At 37.2% G+C, this 17831-nt stretch overlaps 1 protein-coding gene and 1 long non-coding RNA gene across 2 annotated transcripts; both read right to left on the bottom strand.

The window, feature by feature from the left end:
• Positions 1–345: 345 nt before the first annotated feature.
• On the bottom strand, positions 346–4933 carry LOC103717017. The gene is made up of 3 exons (XR_005513260.1): positions 4681–4933; positions 663–724; positions 346–586 (listed from the first exon to the last, which is right to left on the bottom strand). It is a non-coding gene; the product is annotated as an uncharacterized LOC103717017 (long non-coding RNA).
• A 4798-nt stretch (positions 4934–9731) lies between these two features.
• Positions 9732–17050, bottom strand: LOC103717034. Its single transcript, XM_039130631.1, has 3 exons — positions 16888–17050; positions 14670–14744; positions 9732–10301 (listed from the first exon to the last, which is right to left on the bottom strand). The coding sequence occupies exons 1-3, from the start codon at positions 17035–17037 to the stop codon at positions 9978–9980; spliced, it is 549 nt and encodes a 182-aa protein (XP_038986559.1). The 5' UTR covers positions 17038–17050; the 3' UTR covers positions 9732–9977.
• Between the last annotated feature and the right edge of the window lie 781 nt (positions 17051–17831).

The raw sequence follows: 17831 nt of genomic DNA, 5'->3' as shown, positions 1-17831 counted from the left end.
TTTCCGGACTCTTAAAATTTGTATTCAATCCGATCTAACATAGGCTAATCCATCCCCACTAACTATGGATTGGGTCAGGTTGGGTTAAAGCAATCTCAACCTAATACCAAATAGGATTGGTTAAGGTGGGGAGAGCGCAGGATTTGGAGTTGGGCACAAATAAACCCGAACCCTCCTACTTGAGTTGCAGCCCTGATGGAAAGTCTAGTTTCTTGCATTTCACTTGCATTTCTTTCATGTATCTCCATCATAGTATGTTCTCTAATAGATCTGTAGAAGAGTAGGAAACATATGCCTCCATGTGTTGATTTATAATTGCTACACAGCCTATTCCCAATGCATGCATGATTCTAATGACTGAGTGAATTATCAATAGCATAATGTCTAAAAATTACAAAGTTCATCATAGGGTAGTATTATGGAATAATAACTATGCTGCACACAAGCCATAAGTTCTGATGATCTTATATTATAGTCCACGGCCACCATGATGAGTAGTGCCCCACGACCACCATGGGGAACAGGCCGAGAAATATGGACGAAGAAAGTCACTGTTAGTAGTGCCATAACCTCCAAACACCTTAAGCTGTAAGCAGCAATAAACAACATCAATGACAATTGTAGATGACAATGCAGAAGAAAAGAGATTATTTCCATGTTACCCATTAAGGCTCCTTAAAAGCAGCACTCTTCCAACACACAACAACAGCAAAGAGCAGCCAAACTGCAACAGGAAAGTTGAAGGTAAAGTAATCAAATTAAAAGGCAAAGAGAAGAAGGAAAATTAGGAAAAACTTAGGATGAAGGGGGAAAAAATGATAATGAACTCGGCGAGATACTGTATCATCGAAAACCAAAAGTAGTTTTATTCAATCCCCTTCAAGATTTGGCACTGAGATGACCGTAACAACTTCCAGAAATACTAGATTCATGCAAAAGTTTGGCAGACCCCTTGCTTAAGAGGACATAGGTTCCACTGGTACTTACTTTTTGCTGCTTGAAAGTGGATGATCATTATAGCCACAACCATGTAAACAGTCTTTATGCATTCACTCTTGCAGTTCTAGTTCTTAATCAAATAAGTTTGAAGTGTGATAATTAAGAACTAGACCACAAGACGCATTGGTACTTCTAGTGTATCTGAAGAACCCCTTTTTCATTGCTATCACATTCTATGGATCAATGTTTAACAAACCATAACTTGCATGAGTTCAAATAGAATGATACTCAAGATATTCAAGTCCCAGGTTACTAAATTAGTGTAACGTTATAATAAATAATTTAATCTGGGTTTTGCCGGAATTGGACAAGCAGATCACTAAACAGAACCAACCTTAAAATATTGTCCATGATGTTACTTTGTCTCCCACACTTACAAGGCTAGGTGGTGTATACTATCATGAAGATTTGGAGGACTAGCGACCTAATTTATGGTGAAGAAGGAGAAAGCGAAGAATGAGAAGAAGACATGCTTGAACAACAAATAATCACACATCCACGGCAGGAATTATGTTTACTAAGACTCTCACCATATTCCTCTTCAGACATTCAGCACCTTACATGGATGCATTTTTATGGGATGCTAAAGAATCCTTTTACTATCCTAAAAGACTTATGCTCAAACTCTTGGTTGTGCTAAGCATCGGTCATGAAATTTGAGGAGCCACTACAGGAATGGATGCAGTTATTTACTAGAACATAACGTGATAGAAGAAACATAACAAAAGACACTATATCGAGTGCAAGATTATGTTTAGCCTCTACATTACTGCAGTTGATACAGTTCATTTTCGTACCAACTTGATGCATACGTATATGGACAAGTGCTGTAATATATTTAACAACAGAATACGCTGCATCTGCCTTCTTTGCTCCTAGGGCTCCTAACTAAGAATTAACCATGAAAATAAAAAAAAATAAAATTAAAAAAATGATACATATGATGCAGGATAGGAGAAGATAGAAGTAGCAGGCTTGCTGATTTTGGAATATAAGTTTCTGGAATAATTTAATATTACATGATAGCTGGACATTTTGATTGAACATAAGCTATCAAGGTTAGAATATATGAGAAAAACATATAGAAAGCTGGTATAGGAAAGTAGGAATGTACTGGTTGTTAAGGCTTTGGTGTCTTTTCATAGATAATGAAGGAAAAGTAATACAAAGTAAATCCTGATATTGAAAACAGATCTGAAGGTTAAATTTATGGAAGTGCTTGCCAGCATTATATATCACATCCGGTCATATAAGAACCAAACTTGCTTCTGTCTTTGCTCATTTAGAAACGAAATGGAAGAGACTAAGTCATCTTTCTACTATTATATATTTTAATATATGCATTTCCGGCTAGTTCCAATACTATCTTATGTCCTTGATTATTGAGCAAAATGTCTATGCTATTAGAGCTGCCAATGTTCTTTACTAAATTAAGGTTGTATTTTATTGCCCCATTATGCCTGTTTGGAATGATGAACATCGTGTGGCTAAATGGAAAATTAGTATCGAGTAGTCGAGGATTGGAAAATGGGTAAAAATAAAGAGATAGGGAAGTGAAATATCTACTAGCCTTTAATGAATCAGGATCCATAAATCAAACATTTTGTAATTGACTGTAGTAACTTGGTTAGTGGATATGGTTCACAATTTCCACTTCAGTTAAATGATCCAAACTCCTGGGGAGACTTATACTTTATGACCAGTAGTTCCAGCATACTTACCCTTTTTAGCTTATTTGGGCTAGAGATGGGCATCGGGCCGTGCCGGGCCCGGCTCGGCCCAGGCCCATCGGGCCACAGACCACAACGGGTCGTGCCTGGCCTGGCCTGTTACTAAATGGGCCGTGCCTGGAACGGCCCGCCCGCTTAACCTAAAGGCTAAGCCCAGCACGACCCTAGGCCCGTGGGGTGGCGAGCCATGTCGGGCCCGGCACGGGCCGTGCCCGGCACGACCCGTCTGTCCAAAAAAAAATAGCCGTTATGGGTGGCCCATAACGGCTATTTTTTTGGCCCATAACGGCTATTTGTGGCTTTTTACCCATTTTGCCCCTTCCAACAGGCATAAAACGGCTAATTTGAAGGGTATTTTGGAGAAAAAAATTGGAGTCCTATAAATACCTATAAAGGGCTAATTTGAGGGGTATAAGAATTTCTGGCCCGCAGGCCGTGCCTGCTTGGCCCACGAATCGTGCCAGCCTAGGCCCTTATGGGCCGCCGTGCTCGGCCCGTGGGTCAGAAATCCATAACCTAGCTCGGCTCTCTTTTATGAGCCGTGCCTAGCACGGCCTGTTACTGTAGCATGGCCCGCTTCGTGCCGGGCCATGGGCGGCCCGGCCCAAGGCATGGCCCGGCCCGGCCCAAGGCATGGCCCGGCCCGGCCCAAGGCATGGCCCGGCCCAATGCTCACCTCTAATTTGGGCATTCAAAGCACTTAGCAACCACTTAGCCATGCATATTCAGATGATACTATCACTAGTGACAGGACATGCAAAAACTGTACAACAATGACATTTACTGTGAATAACAAATATCAACTCAAAGCTGACAAAGCTTTTGGGCACAATAAAGAGTATAATTTTGTTACTGGAAAAAGATAAAGTAAAAGGAATATAATAGTAAAAAATCATGGATTCTTCTTCGAAAGAGACATAAGAAATATGAACATGTTCACATATCCATTGAAACTATATCTCCATATTTATTCTGCCGAACAAATTACCAAAATATGGAATATCCTCCTTTTGTTTTCGGGACACCTTTTCTCCATGGTCTTTTTGAGTTATTTATGTAGTTTAACTCAGCAAAGATGAGAAAAATAAAAATCATGGAATTTTCCTGTACATTGTTACAGAAGATTTCCCATGTTTGAAAAAGATGACTCTCAACATTGACCACAAGGGACTGAAATTTTCTATCCTTACTTTAATCTCCACCTTTTATGACACTCGATTAAACATGTTGTCAATGAGAGACAACCTAAATTAAACTTTTTTTATCTCGATATATCTTTTATTGATCATAGAAGACATATCTTTTATTGATCATAGAAGAGAAGTTGATCTCGTTGATCCAAGGGAGAAATCATAACACTGGTATCAAAATATGGCATGGTCCAGTCTCTTTTTTTTTTTTTTGAGAGGGGGGGAGAGGGAGGGAGGGAGATCAAAGTGATCTCAGGTCAGTAGATCATAAACAATGTCAACATTTTAGACAATCAGCAATATGTCAAACACAAATTCCGCAAACTTCTATGCTTCATTTGTGACTTAAATCCATAGTTATCAGAGAACGAGAACAGAACCTTGCACATATAACATCAGGGCGGCAACAAAACTAGCATAATCCACATCTAGTCACACGACATCTAACTGGCCATGCCTAACCAAAGATCATAACTTGTACACGACCAGCAGCCAGAAAAGGGCGAGTATAAGTAAATCACTTTGAAACGTAACAAAAAAATAAACAGATGGAGTGAACTAAACAGATCCAACTTCTCCATCAATCGAGAGTAACCAAAGCGCCGATCACGCAATTGTCAATTCGCATATCATAACAAAAACACAAAACAACCCATCAACATATAAAAGCCAATGACTCATAAATTCTTCTAAAACGAGAAATACTTGAGAAATCAAAAGGACAACAGAACAAGAACCGAACTGCGAGATGAGATGCATACCATCCTCGTATGAATGAGAAGCAAGAGGAGTCACCATCATGGCTGTGGTAGTAGGGCTGAGATGGTGGTGGTGGCGGCGGTGGCGGTGGCGGAGGTGGAGGAGGGTACCCATCATGGAAGTAGTCCTGGTATCCCGGTGGTGGTGGGGGATAGATCCCTTGCGGTGGGGGAGGAGGGTTGACTCCTTGGGGTGGTGGAGGTGGAGGATAAGGTTGAGATCCAGATGGTGGAGGTGGGTATGGTTGGGAGTACTCTGCAACCAAACCAACCAAGAGATCTCAACATGATTTTATACGATCCAAACAAGGATTCTCTGCACCTATCCCACAATCTAGTAAAATTCAGAAAATCTACAGAAGTACAGCAAAACTCATCGAAGAAATTCGATTAAAAGAAAGCGGTCTTTGCCTGGCCGGGGGTAGGATTCCTGGGGAGGGACTTTCTGGTAGCTCATTCTCCTCTTCTTCTGATGCTGGTTGGCTTAGCAGGCTGCGTAGGGATACACATAAATAGGGGTGGATTGGGTGGAGACAGAATGGTATTGGGCTTCTATTTGCGGGTTGCCCACGGGGAAACATGTGACGAAGCCGTAAGGTGTAAGGTTGTTCATCTAACTATTGGAGAATTCCTTCCCAAATATTGTTGACATGAAGTATGATGGGTGGGGAAATGGAGGACAATTGGGAATTGATTTATCGTATGCTCTCACGATTAAAGGTGCATGTGATTCATTAGTTTGGAATATTATGAATGCAGTGACATTACTAGTTTGTAACTTCAGAAGTTATGGCCTTACATTTGGGCTGTAGGCTACATCCTTTACTAGGTAGGATGGAGAATGGTGGTTGGATGCGGGAAGGGAAAGACATGGAGAACCAACCGCTCAATCTCGGGAACCATTATTAGATATCAATCGGTCAAGTTAGGATCAAGATCCCGGTTGTATCTTTTGTGTGATAGAATGATTGACATTCTTTTGCAATATTTGACTGTTAGACTGCATCCTGGCATTCTGACTTTTTCATTCATCTACTTGCATAAATTTTAAAGTGATCATTGTATGATCGAACAGTGAATTCGTGTGAAGGAAGATAAATTCTTCTTCGGTACGGGAGATACAACCCTTGTCCTAAGGACCATACCTGTGAGTTTATCACCAAGATCTGATCAAAACAAGTTTAGCTCTAGGATTTAGTTGAGATAGAATGAGTGGAGCCACAAAAGAACTATCTGTTGAAGGGGATGTTTGGAATCTGGAAATGATGGTTTCATGGGAAAATATAGTGACTTTGCTACGAGAGAGGTTGGAGAGGATGGAGCAGCGAGGTTGGAATGGGTGGAGTGGAGCAGGCTTTCGGGACGGGCCAAGGCAGCGCCGGCTGAGGATTGCGTCGAGGGTTGGAGTGCAGCTTTTCACAATTAGCTGGGGCTTGACATGGTCGATTGTCAAAGAATCTGGCGATGTAGAATAAAATAAAGGGAAATCTAAAGACATTTGGATGTAGATTTCAGCCTAGGGAATGGTATCGGTGACAAAACCGAGAACGAAGAAATAGGTGGGGCCAGTGAAAGGCCTCTTCCAGGATGCTAAGCCCCGATGCGCTGTAGGGCGGAGAAGAGAGAATAGCGGAAAAGTAAATGGATGGGAGTTGGAAAAGAAAGGTAAGTGGGCGCTTTCTTTTTTCTCAGACTTAGTATAGGGGCCATTGGATGTAACGTACAAAGCCTAGGATCTAGAATTTTTTTATAAGGTCGGTCCGAGGAGCCAGCAAAAAAAAAAAATCCCCATAAAGGCCTTAATTGCTCTATTAGATCTTTTAAAATTCAAATTTAAATTCAAAATCTAAGTTTATTTTGAAATTAAACTTGACCCATAAGTGTTAGAAATCAGAATCAAAGCCGAATTTTAAATGCAAATTGAGGCATGTGGCAAAACAGCCAGCCATGTGCTTGTTCAAATTGAGTAGCCTAGCCACGTGTGTGCGTATACGTTGTGCATGCGCACAATCCAGTTGGCTGAACCAAGCCAAGGTGAGAGCGCATACATATAGTCACCAACCCACTGCATTTAATTATCCAATATAGGATTATTAAGGATTGAATTTAAAACTTTGAATTGATTAAAAAAAGAAATAAAACAAAATTTTATTTTTTTTGAAATAGAAAAAATTAAAAATCTTCCATCTGGACAATTGAAGGAGTTGATTTGATAAAACATTATATGCAATTATGCTCACGAGAGAAGAGTTGGACTGAGCTGAGTTCATTATACTTTGAGGACGATCATGTCGTTGATTTACACAAAGGGACGGATTTCGTTCTTAGAGCAGTATTTCAACATGCCTCAATCCAGTCATGCTTTCATCCATTTGATTTTCGTAATTTGTGTTTTTATTATCATTCTTGAATTTATTATTTTTGCATCTATAGCAATTTCGATCATCATAAGAGATTTTTATAGGAAATAAGGCAACGATGAGAGATATGGAAAAGGAGTAGAAAGACAAGTCCAGCCATGTGGTGGCAGTTGCCCTGGGGTGCCAGTGGGGTCCCGGGGTGGCTGATAAGAGCGAGGGTAACATATTAGGAGCCACCAATAGTGGGGTCTTGGGTAAGGCTGCAAATGGGTTGGGTTGGCCGGAGACCCGACTCGGCCCGACCCGCGTAGATCCGATCCGACTCCGAATTTTAGGACCCGCGGGTCCGGATCGGATTCTAAAATTGGACCCGAATCATTTTCTGTGTCGGGTCTGGGTTTACCGAACAGATCCGATCCGACCCGAATGGACCCGAAGAGAGAAAGAGAGAGAGGGAAAAAGCAAAAGAGAGTTTTTTTTTTTTTTTTTTTTTGTGTGGGTCATGGCAGTATTGGTCCGTCAGGATCCTCTCCCGGTCTATTACACTGTTGATACCTTTGGGTCGTGTCTCGGTAGCTGGCTTTTCTTTTTTTTTTTTTTCCTTCGGTTTTTTGGTTTCTGTTTTTTTCAACTTTTACAGGGAGGAAGTGAGGGAACACCGAACTGAATATGGGCCATGGGCCAGTTTTCTGCAATGGAATTGGATTTTGGAAGAAGGTCTGGGATTTTTTTGTCCTCGTGAGAGGGGAGCTGGGAGACACCAAGTTCTGTCCAATCAGTCAAATGGACAAAAAATAGTGTGATATGAAATTTGGCTTGTAGACCGACTTAGTTAGTAAGTCGGGGTCACCTGTTCTGACTGGAGATCAATTGCAAGTCTTTCAAGTCATGGGTCACCCAGCACCTCATAATTATGATATGACCAAATTAGATTTGCCCAAATTCTTTCTCAAAAATATAAAAAAAATTGGACCGATTCGGATCCGAACCCGACCCGACTCAGATCCGGACCCAGCTCGGACCCGACCCGTCAACCGGGTCGGGTCTAGGTCCAAAATTAAGATCCGAACAAAAAACTGGATCGGATCGGGGTCACTCAGGATCTGACCCGATCCGACCCATTTGCACCCCTAGTCCTGGGGTGGCCGATGAGAGTGGGGGTTAAGATTGGCATGATGGGTGGTCACAACAATGTTGGGGTCAACCTAGAATCCATGGAAAAGGAATCTTGGATCCCTTGGTGGGTCCATTGAGGCATGTAGAGAAAGAGAGAGAAGAGAGAGAGAGGAAATAAAGGGAAAAAAAATCTCTATAGCATTCTCTCATAGAAGAGAAAAGGAGGGGATAGATAGGAGTGCAATTGGGCAGTGCTTGGTGTCAGATTGAGCATCAGCTGCTTGTTGATAGTTGAAGCTTAATTGCTTGGTTATGAAGGTTGAGCTGAGGCTCGGGTGGATTGCCAATAGGCATTGTCACCAAATACAGGGAACGAAGTCCATGAACAAAGGAACAAGATAGGCTTTTAGGGTGGTGCAAATCCATGGTGGTGTTTAGTAGGATGGGAGTGTCAACTTGTGGATGGCATTTTTTTTTTGAAAAGGAAGGAGGATTACCAAACTCGACATGGATTATTTTGGTCTCTACGGGAATGACTAGATAAGATCCAAAAGTGAGGTCCACTATATTGAGAAGTCGAATCATGTGCCAAACTTCTAGAGGATATAACTTGCTCGCACGATGCTTGACAATTTTTTTTTTTTTTTTTGAAATCAAATAGCTTTTCGAGTTCTACAAAGGGATATAGTGCATCAGGAGATCAAGGTCAATTTTTTTCATTTAAGTTCCGAAATCGGTCCATCAAAGCAATAATTTTCTTTTCAGAAAAAGATTTTGACCTGGTCTATCTCCTAATCTAAGAAGAATTAGATGAAGCAGTTGCAGATAAAGTCGATGTAGAAGTTAAGATCTATCTTCTGTAGGATTTTAGCTTGTTTATAATTATTTTTACAAGTCATATCTATTTTGAGAAAACTATGTTTTCTTTAAGTAGAACAGAAATCTAACCTTAATTATGTAAGAACAAATCTCACTAGCATAAATAGAGATTGTGTAACTTAATTATTACTCGTTAATAAAAGAAAAATAGACTTAGACTCTGCTTTTACTATTTTTCTCTGTAAATTTTGTCAAGATATTCAAATTGAGTGGATTGAGAGAATTACCTCCTTCTCCATGATCGGATCAATTTATATTGAGGTTACTCATTTTTACCCCTTGGTTGTTTACCATTTTATATTAATTTCTATCAAACAAAAAGCTTATTCTTATCCATTGATTTTAACTGCCATTCATGTTTAGTCCCTGTTCCTGTATGCATTTATATAACTATGTGCAAAACTGATGACCATATACAAATTCAGGTATAACCATGTGCACTACAGGACTTATTATATGCAAAATATGATAGAGCTAAATATTAAATGTCAACTATTGAAGAGCTACTTACAAAAATGACAAAGGAGAAACATTTATTTTAGCCAGAGATGTTTGAACTAAAAGTTAGGTATCAGACTTATAGCACTTGCCATGCTTGGCTGGTCTCCAGCCACAAATTTGTCATTTTCATAAATACCCAAGCCCCATATTCCCCTCTTGGTTAGCAAACTGATTAATATCCTAGACCATATTATGAGCTTCTTGATTAAAATATCCTAAATATTTGTACTCCTGAACACCTTAGCTTGTAAATTGACCATATTATGAGCAACTTCAACACCAGATCCTGTTTAATTATTAAACATCAATACTGAAGTCCTTTGTAGGACTACCACAAGTTTCCTCGCCACCCATGGAGGCTTTATCACATAAGATGATGACAAACTAGGTAAAATCCCATGAGGAAAATACCATTATTAAACAGGTTTCTGAACTATAAACCCTTCAACCCATATTGTTGGCAGGGCATTTCTCAGGAGATTTGCCCTTGTCAAAATGAATCAACTCTCCACGGCACTTTGGGCATTCCTTGGTCCCCTTTGCGACCATCCTGTAAACGTAGCAGGCCCTGCATCCCACGGCAACAAGATAGTTTGGAGGTTCAGTAGCCTTCCTGGACTTGGATGGAGCAAGGCCATCCAAGTCACTGACGTAATTGGTGCTAGGCTTGTAGCAGCAGTAGGTCTTGTTCAAGCTATAGATATCACGATGTTCTTCATAGGTCCTCTTTATTCCGGTCTTCATGTTTGCAGAGTAGCTCTGATTGGCCTGCAAAAAAAATAAAAATAAAATATGTAACAACCCATGACCTCGCCCAAAAAAGATAGATGGAAGAAATTATTTGGGTTTCTTGATTCTGTATAAGTACCTAAGATCTACCAAGCAAATAACAGATATGGAACTAAACACATGCCCGCATGGGTCCTCACATACTCTCCCCGTTTAGGCTTTGACGTCCTCGTCAGGCTAAGAGTTCAAATTCATTTAAATCTAATCACAAACACCACGATCGGCCTGTGGTCAGCCCCAATAGAACCGTGCTGCAGTGTCCTCTAATCTCATAGGTTAGAGGCCGGGTCCGCTCTGATACTATTTGTAATAATTCAGGACCTCACCCAAAAGAAACTAGCAGGAAGGTACTATTTTGGTTTCTTGATATGTATAAGTACCTAAGATCTACTTAGCAAATAACCGATGTGGAACTAAATACATGCTCGTACGAGTCCTCACAAAATATAACAAGCCCCTTTTTTTTTCGAGAAACAGGCAGGGGAATAAATAGAACAAGTCTTCTAGATGGAAGAATTCAGATTTGGATACAAGAAATAATTGAGAAATATGACATCTAAATATTAAGAAACAATCTATCTGCAAACAGAACATGGCAAACTTGAATAAGACAGAGCCAGATATAGAAGGACTGATTTTGATTGAGACAAGTAATTTAAAGAAGATAAATTTCATGGAAGATAATAAAATAATACGTATTCTAATAAAAATTCATCAATAGAGAAATAGTAACTACTTAAAACTTATGAAAAGAGCTAGATGGAGCTGATGAGAACATAATGAAACATGGGGATACAAGCAAATGATGTTCTATTCATCAAAATTAATCTGCATGTTCAGTATATATATGAGAGATGGTAAGAAGCCAACAAGTAGCAGAACAAAGTTTTACCTCTTAGCATGTAGATGAGAACAACGAGCTAGATGGAGCTGATGAGAACAAAGAGAAACATGGGATACAAGCAAACTATTTTCTGCTCGTCACGATTAATTTGCACGCTCAGTAAATTCGTGAGAGATGGTAAGAAACCAACAAGGAGTATAAAAAAGTTTTACCACTTAGCATGAAGTGGATCAGAATTGTAGGTTGCCTATAGATCACATTCTCCATTTCTTTCTTTCTTTCTTTTATTTTCCTGTTACAATTTCTTTTGGATTTCTCCATGACTATCCCTACCTTTTTTACCTTTTGAATCATTAGCACAACGGCATATTTCTTGGAAAGTATTCAACGAAATCCTTGGACACTTCTAAAACCATGAGCGCAATATTAGCTCTTCCTAGTTTGGCACCATGTGCCAAAACTAGTTTTGACATTGTCACAATATCTAGCTCTATCTGCACTAATATTATCTGAATAAACACAAGTAACAAACACTAGTTTTGGCATTGTGGCATTAACTCAAGAACTTATTTGGTGCTATAATTTCCATGTAAATGGTTTTTGTTCAGATAAAAATAAAGCCACAAACAAGTCAATACAAATTTTAAGTCAAATCGAACTAGTGTACATCAAGGTAGAATTATTGCAATACTGCAAGAACTAGGGCATGTATCTCCAGTTTTAGCGTACATGGTGACAAAATAGTGCACAAGGATTAGTTTGTATATTTCTGAAAAATCAAATGATTACGCTGCAATATTCTAAAAGAAAAGGATGTTTCTGAAATTTCAGAAGAGATATGGCTTATAATGAAAAAACTCTTTTTCACTGTCTTTCTAGCGGTCATTTGCATGAGAAATTTAGAGGTCAAGGGAAAACTAAAATAAATAAAAAATATAAAATTTATTATAAGAGGCAAATATAGATGCCTTTTCTCCATGTCCATGTTTTCCTGTTATATATCAACACCCTATTTACCGGTTTCTCTATCTTTCCGCATGAATGAGATAAATTTAAAAGGAAAGAAGAAAAATATATTAAGGGTTTGTTTGTTTGGGGTATGTTAGATTGCAAGATAATATGATAATTTGTGAAAATTATTTATCTAAAAAAAATGATTGTGGAGGAAAATAACTTTTATCATGTTTGGTTAGTAGAAAAAATACTCCAAAAATAGCATAAAAAAAGATTACTGTGTTTGATTGGAGGTAATTTTATATAAAAATTTGCAAAATTTTTAATAATGCGCGTGAATAAATAATTCAAGCAATAACATTTTGTTTCAACTCGTTTGTTAGCCATTTATGGCCTACTTAGATAGACATTGTCAATATTGACTGTTTTCAAATATTGAAATATATTTACATGAGTTACTAATATTTTTAAATTAATTATAAATATTTATTTATTGTATATAATTTTTTTTATATTTTGGTATATAAACAAATATATTAATTATTAATAAATCCTATGCTAGATTTATCAATAATTAAGAAATATTTGTTAATTACTTATTTATAAAGAATATATTAATAAATATATTAATTGATTAAATTTGTTAATATTGAGAATTATGATTAATATTATATTAATATATTCATAATATAGTAATATAATATATAATAATATAATTACTATTAATTTATAATATAATTAATATAGTATTTACATAATATGGGTGTGGGTACTTCTGTCAAGAAATGATAATTTCATACTATCTCTACTTGATAATCTAGCATGGAAAAGTAAATACCACATTTAGTGGCATTTATTTTATCTTCTTTCTCAGAAAAATAGACATAGATCCAACTATTTATTTTACCATCTCTCTCATCTACTTTTTTTGTTGTACCAAACTGGCCGTAAGTTGTAAAAAAAAAGTAGAAGAAGTTAAGGGGAGGGTGTTTGGGGCGAAGAAGCCAAGATGACCAAGGCAAAATTCAAGTCAGTTATAATCCAACCGTATCTATTTTCGAATCCTGTTCGGTTTGGATTCAGATAGCAATTATAGTATCCAATTGGATCTAGATTCAAGTCCAGATATTAGCTTATAAATTTGACCAGATTCGGATCCAAATTTGGATTTTAAAGATCTATCGGATTTGGATCTAGATATCCAGTAAAAAGAATTCTCTAGATCCTTGTACAGAGAAACCAAAAAGTAGCAAAAAAAAGCTTTACCTCTTAGCATGTAGCGGATCAGAATTATAGGTTTCCCATAGATCACATTCCCTATTTTTTTTCTTTCTTTCTTTTCTTTCTGTTTTTTTAGCCGATTAGCGGTTTCTTTTGGATTTTTGCATGACTATCCCTATGGAATTGCAAAAAAATCAGCACCTTTTAGGTTATTAGTATAACCCCATATTTCTTCGAAAGTATCAACTGAATTCTTGCACACAATTTAGAACTATGTGCACAATATTAGCTGTATGTGTACTAGTTTGGCACCATGTGCCATAACTAATCTTGACATTCTCACAATATCTGACTCTATGTGCATAATATATCAGAATAAACACCAGTAACAAACATTAGTTTTGGCATTGTGGCATTAACTTGAACTTATTTAGTGCTACAGATTTCCAGATAAATTATTTTTATCAGATAAAAGTAAAATCACAAACAAGTCAATTTGAATTTTAAGTCCATTGAAATAGTATTGTAAATGGTGACAAAATAGTGCAAATGGATAAATTTGGATATGATCTGAAAATTATGAGGATTATGCTGCAACATTCTAAAAGATGAGGATGTTTCTGCAATTTTAGTGACAAGGCTTACAATGAAAGAAACTCTTTTTCACTTTATCTCTTGGTTCCAATCACTTGCTTGAGAAATTTAGAGATCGAAGGAAAATAAAATAAATATATATGTAAAAATTTTGTTATAAGAGACAAATATAGATGCTTTTTCTTCGTGTTGATGTTTCCTGCTATATGGACACCCTAAGGACACATTTCAAAGAAAAGGAGGAAATCCTATTAAAAGGCTGTTTGGATGATTAGGCTAAAAATCCTATGAAATTCATGGTTGGGCTAATACAACCAGTAAAATTATAGAATTACATGTTAGCTAGGCCTATGTTCATAAATACCCTGGAGTAGCTTTAAAGCGGGCCAACTCGAATTCCATAGGAAGAATAAAATACTTTTTTTCTTCCTATAGAATTCGGGCCATCTCATTCCAATGCTAGTTTTGAGTATTTATGAATATAGGTCTAGCCCAGTCTGTAATTCTATGAATATGATTTTGCTGGTTATACTGGTTCAACTTATGAATTTAATAGGATTTTCAGCCTAGGCGTCTAAATAGGTCCCAAGTGTTTATAAAAGGAAAGTAGAAGGCCCGAAAGCTGCAAAAGTAAAGACAAGTGGAGTGGGAGGGAGGAGGATGATTTTTCACAAACTATGCCAGAGACGGATCATGAATTATTGATTTTTGGAGAAAATGTTGAGAGATGCTACCTCCTTGTCCAAGTTGTTGGGGAGTGGTACTCTAGATTTTGACTTGATGTAGTCGTTCAGTAGTGAAGAAGAAGCCTGAAAACCCAAAAAAAATATAGTTAGAGGAGGAGAAGGAGGTGATGTGTGATGGAGAATTGGGTAAGGGTTTCTATATATAACAGAGTATTTCAGAGATATGATTCAGGATTGACATAAGAAATAATAAAATAAGTGTAAGATACCATTTTAAATAATAGTATGTAGATGGGTAAATTTAAAGAAAGATTCTATAAATACCCAAACTTACGATGTTGTTAGTTTATAACAACGAAACTGAACAAGGTTTAATAGCACAGTTTTAGATATAGAAATGTGGGATTTTGACTATTTGATGAGACAATTGATCTAAAGTATCATTCCGATTCGAAATAATATACCAACAATATATCCTGGAAGGCCATTAACAACAGAAATTATAAAAAAAATGAAATTTCAAGAAAGTGATAAGTAGTGTTAATGACAACATAAAAAAATGAAGTAATGCGACAAACGGAAAAGGCAATTTTCGTTAAACCACAATTAACTTGCATCTTTTTCCGGGATGACAATGGGCTAGGTTGAAAAGGGGGGTTTGGTCAGGTATACCTAATCGATTCAACATCAGGCCAAGACCTCTCGAGTCTCGACCCATGCCTGGGGTCATTTCAATCACCTATTTGACCATAACTTTAGTTTATTTGCCAAGACTCAATCCTTAGTAGGCCTAAGGTAGCCTATCAAATCTAATCCTTACAATTCTTATCGACTAATTTTTTAAATGATTTTAACAAAAGATATTGAAAGTAAATTTTTGTTTTTTTTGGGGATAGGAGGGGCTATTCCCCACTTTTTACTCTGTACCCATCCCACCCACTCCTAGATTGAAGAACGAGCCCCTAGGCAGACCAAGTCAATTAATTGCTTGCAAAACTGGGGATACAAATAAGTCAGCTACTCCTTCAACTTCTTCTGATAGTATCCAAGATTATGACTCAACTTGACCAAGATTGTTTTGACCTAAACAGAATCATATCCTTATGACCCAAGTTAGGTCCAAGATTTGACCCATACCCAGCCCATTTAAAGTTCATGTTAGAAAATTTGCCCTACACAAAACCCTAATTAAAAAGCTTTTGACCCAAACCTGACCAACATTGGGTCATTTGGGTTGGATTTTTGGCTCGATTCAATTTTTGTCGCTTCTAATGTTTACCGGCAAGCTGGAACCAAAAGGTAAAGATAAATTGTAGTTATTGGCAAGTAGAGTGATAATAATAATAGGGTACAAATAGCTCACATTTTCTTTTTCTTTTTTCCTTTTTTTTATTTTTTTAATACCCTTTGCATGAGACATCAAGTCTCTAAGAAAAAGAATAGAATAGATAATGACCAAATATGAAAAATAAGAATTATAAAAGAATTTTATTTTTAAAGAAAGAAGAAAATGTTGTTTCTCCATAATCCTTGATCCCCAACATATAAAAACACTATATTACTTTCTCTTTTTATCCTTCTACATCAAAAGATACAAACAAAAGAGATCAAAGAGAAATGAGAACAAATCCATCAAGTGAAAACATAGAAGGAAAATAAATAAAATTTAACAAGGAAGCAGAAATAAAAAAAAAGCAAATAATCCATAATCTCCTCTCTTCTAGGGCAGCGAGTGGATTGAATCGATCCACTTCTGATCTATAACCGGTCCAAAATCGATCCATCCCAATACAAAAAAAATATTCCTTCGATTAGGCTTGTATTCAAAGACATGACCCTTTACAAATATGGATTGGATTTCGATCAATAGATTCCTAATACAAACTCCAATCGATCCCAAACTAATATAGCATATACTTCATAACCCTCCTTATTATGGTTTGTGTTTAGATTACTTTGATCTGATTTGATCAAAAAAATATGAGAGATTGGTAAAATTAATATCATCCCCAATTCAATCCATCCCGAAGGGAGTTGGATTAGGTTTGGATTCGATGTTTGAGCCGATTAAAAAATGGAGTGGATTTGGGTTGTGCCCATCTCCGATCCAGCACAAGGTCCTCACAACCCTATCTTTTTCTAGACTCTTATCAAATGGAAAGAAGTCCTGGATGGCGAACAATACAATGAAATGGAAAATTTATCTTGGGTTAGATTAGGATAAGGAGTTACTGATTTCATGAGGAAGGGTTCAAAAAATATATACCTTCATATCCATCAATTTCTTGTAGTCCTCGAGAGGCAACATTTCAGATTTTACTTTGATCGGCACATAACTAGGGTTGCCAGAGGGTTGCTTTGGGCGCTCCATTTCTGCAGTATTAGTGGTCTCTAACTTGATTTTTTTTCCTTCCATTGGCTAAGGGAGAAGCCAGAAACCTCAATAAGGGAGAAATGAGTGGGAGGGGTGGTGGATGATGGAAATATAGGCTAGGCTTTTTAAAAAGGGAAGGCAATGAAGGAGTCAAAGAAATGGTTGTTTACGAGATATTGATATAAATGTAGTAATTTACTCATTTCAAAAGGGGCTTTTACGAAATTATCCATTATTTTTTACAAATTACCTCATCTAATAACATTTTGAATCAATTTTTACCCGAGCCAATTTGAGTTCAGGCTTAGTGAGTTGGGTCAGCTAGTTGATTTGCTTTGATGCTTGTCAAATATGTTATGACATTATAATATTTCAAAAACCTTTGGATTTGTGATTATTGAGGTGAAGCAATTCGAGAGTGTCAGGTTGTGGAGGTAGAATGGTATACATTTTCATTTGATGGTAGAATCAATTTGGGCTATAGGTGCTTGTCAAAGTTCTGAATTTGTTCAATATCTCATAGACAGAGTAGAAGGTCTTGTTGGTAATAGTTCAATATCTAGGCATATGATAGAAGATAATAGTAAGACTCATGTGGGGAATTTGTAATAATAATGCAATTAATTTGCATTTGAGTTCATGCATCTTGAAATCTTTCCCACGAGATTACATGGTCGATTTAAAGATTCACATATGTTGCGTGATACATGAAAAGCTATTGATAGGGTATACGACAAGGGAACTTAATAGTTACTCTTTTTGCTTGATTATCAATTTATATTTAGCACATTTATAGTTAGCATTTTAGATTTAGTCCCTGTTTACGATAAGGCATG

Source organism: Phoenix dactylifera, chromosome 9 (assembly GCF_009389715.1).
Source record: "Phoenix dactylifera cultivar Barhee BC4 chromosome 9, palm_55x_up_171113_PBpolish2nd_filt_p, whole genome shotgun sequence".
In the NCBI taxonomy this organism is placed as follows: Eukaryota; Viridiplantae; Streptophyta; class Magnoliopsida; order Arecales; family Arecaceae; genus Phoenix; species Phoenix dactylifera.
The sequence above is the reverse complement of the archived record's forward strand: the minus strand, read 5'-3'. Positions and strand labels throughout refer to the sequence as shown.

What these genes read in the sequence shown, in the direction of transcription:
- LOC103717034 (XM_039130631.1), bottom strand. Translation starts at nt 17,037, where the DNA reads ATGGAAGGAAAAAAAATCAAGTTAGAGACCACTAATACTGCAGAAATG. An exon ending in AGAAATTGATGGATATGAAG is followed by an intron (nt 14,745 to 16,887) that starts GTATATATTTTT and finishes TTGGGTTTTCAG; the next exon opens with GCTTCTTCTTCACTACTGAA. An exon ending in CCAACAACTTGGACAAGGAG is followed by an intron (nt 10,302 to 14,669) that starts GTAGCATCTCTC and finishes TTTTTTTTGCAG; the next exon opens with GCCAATCAGAGCTACTCTGC.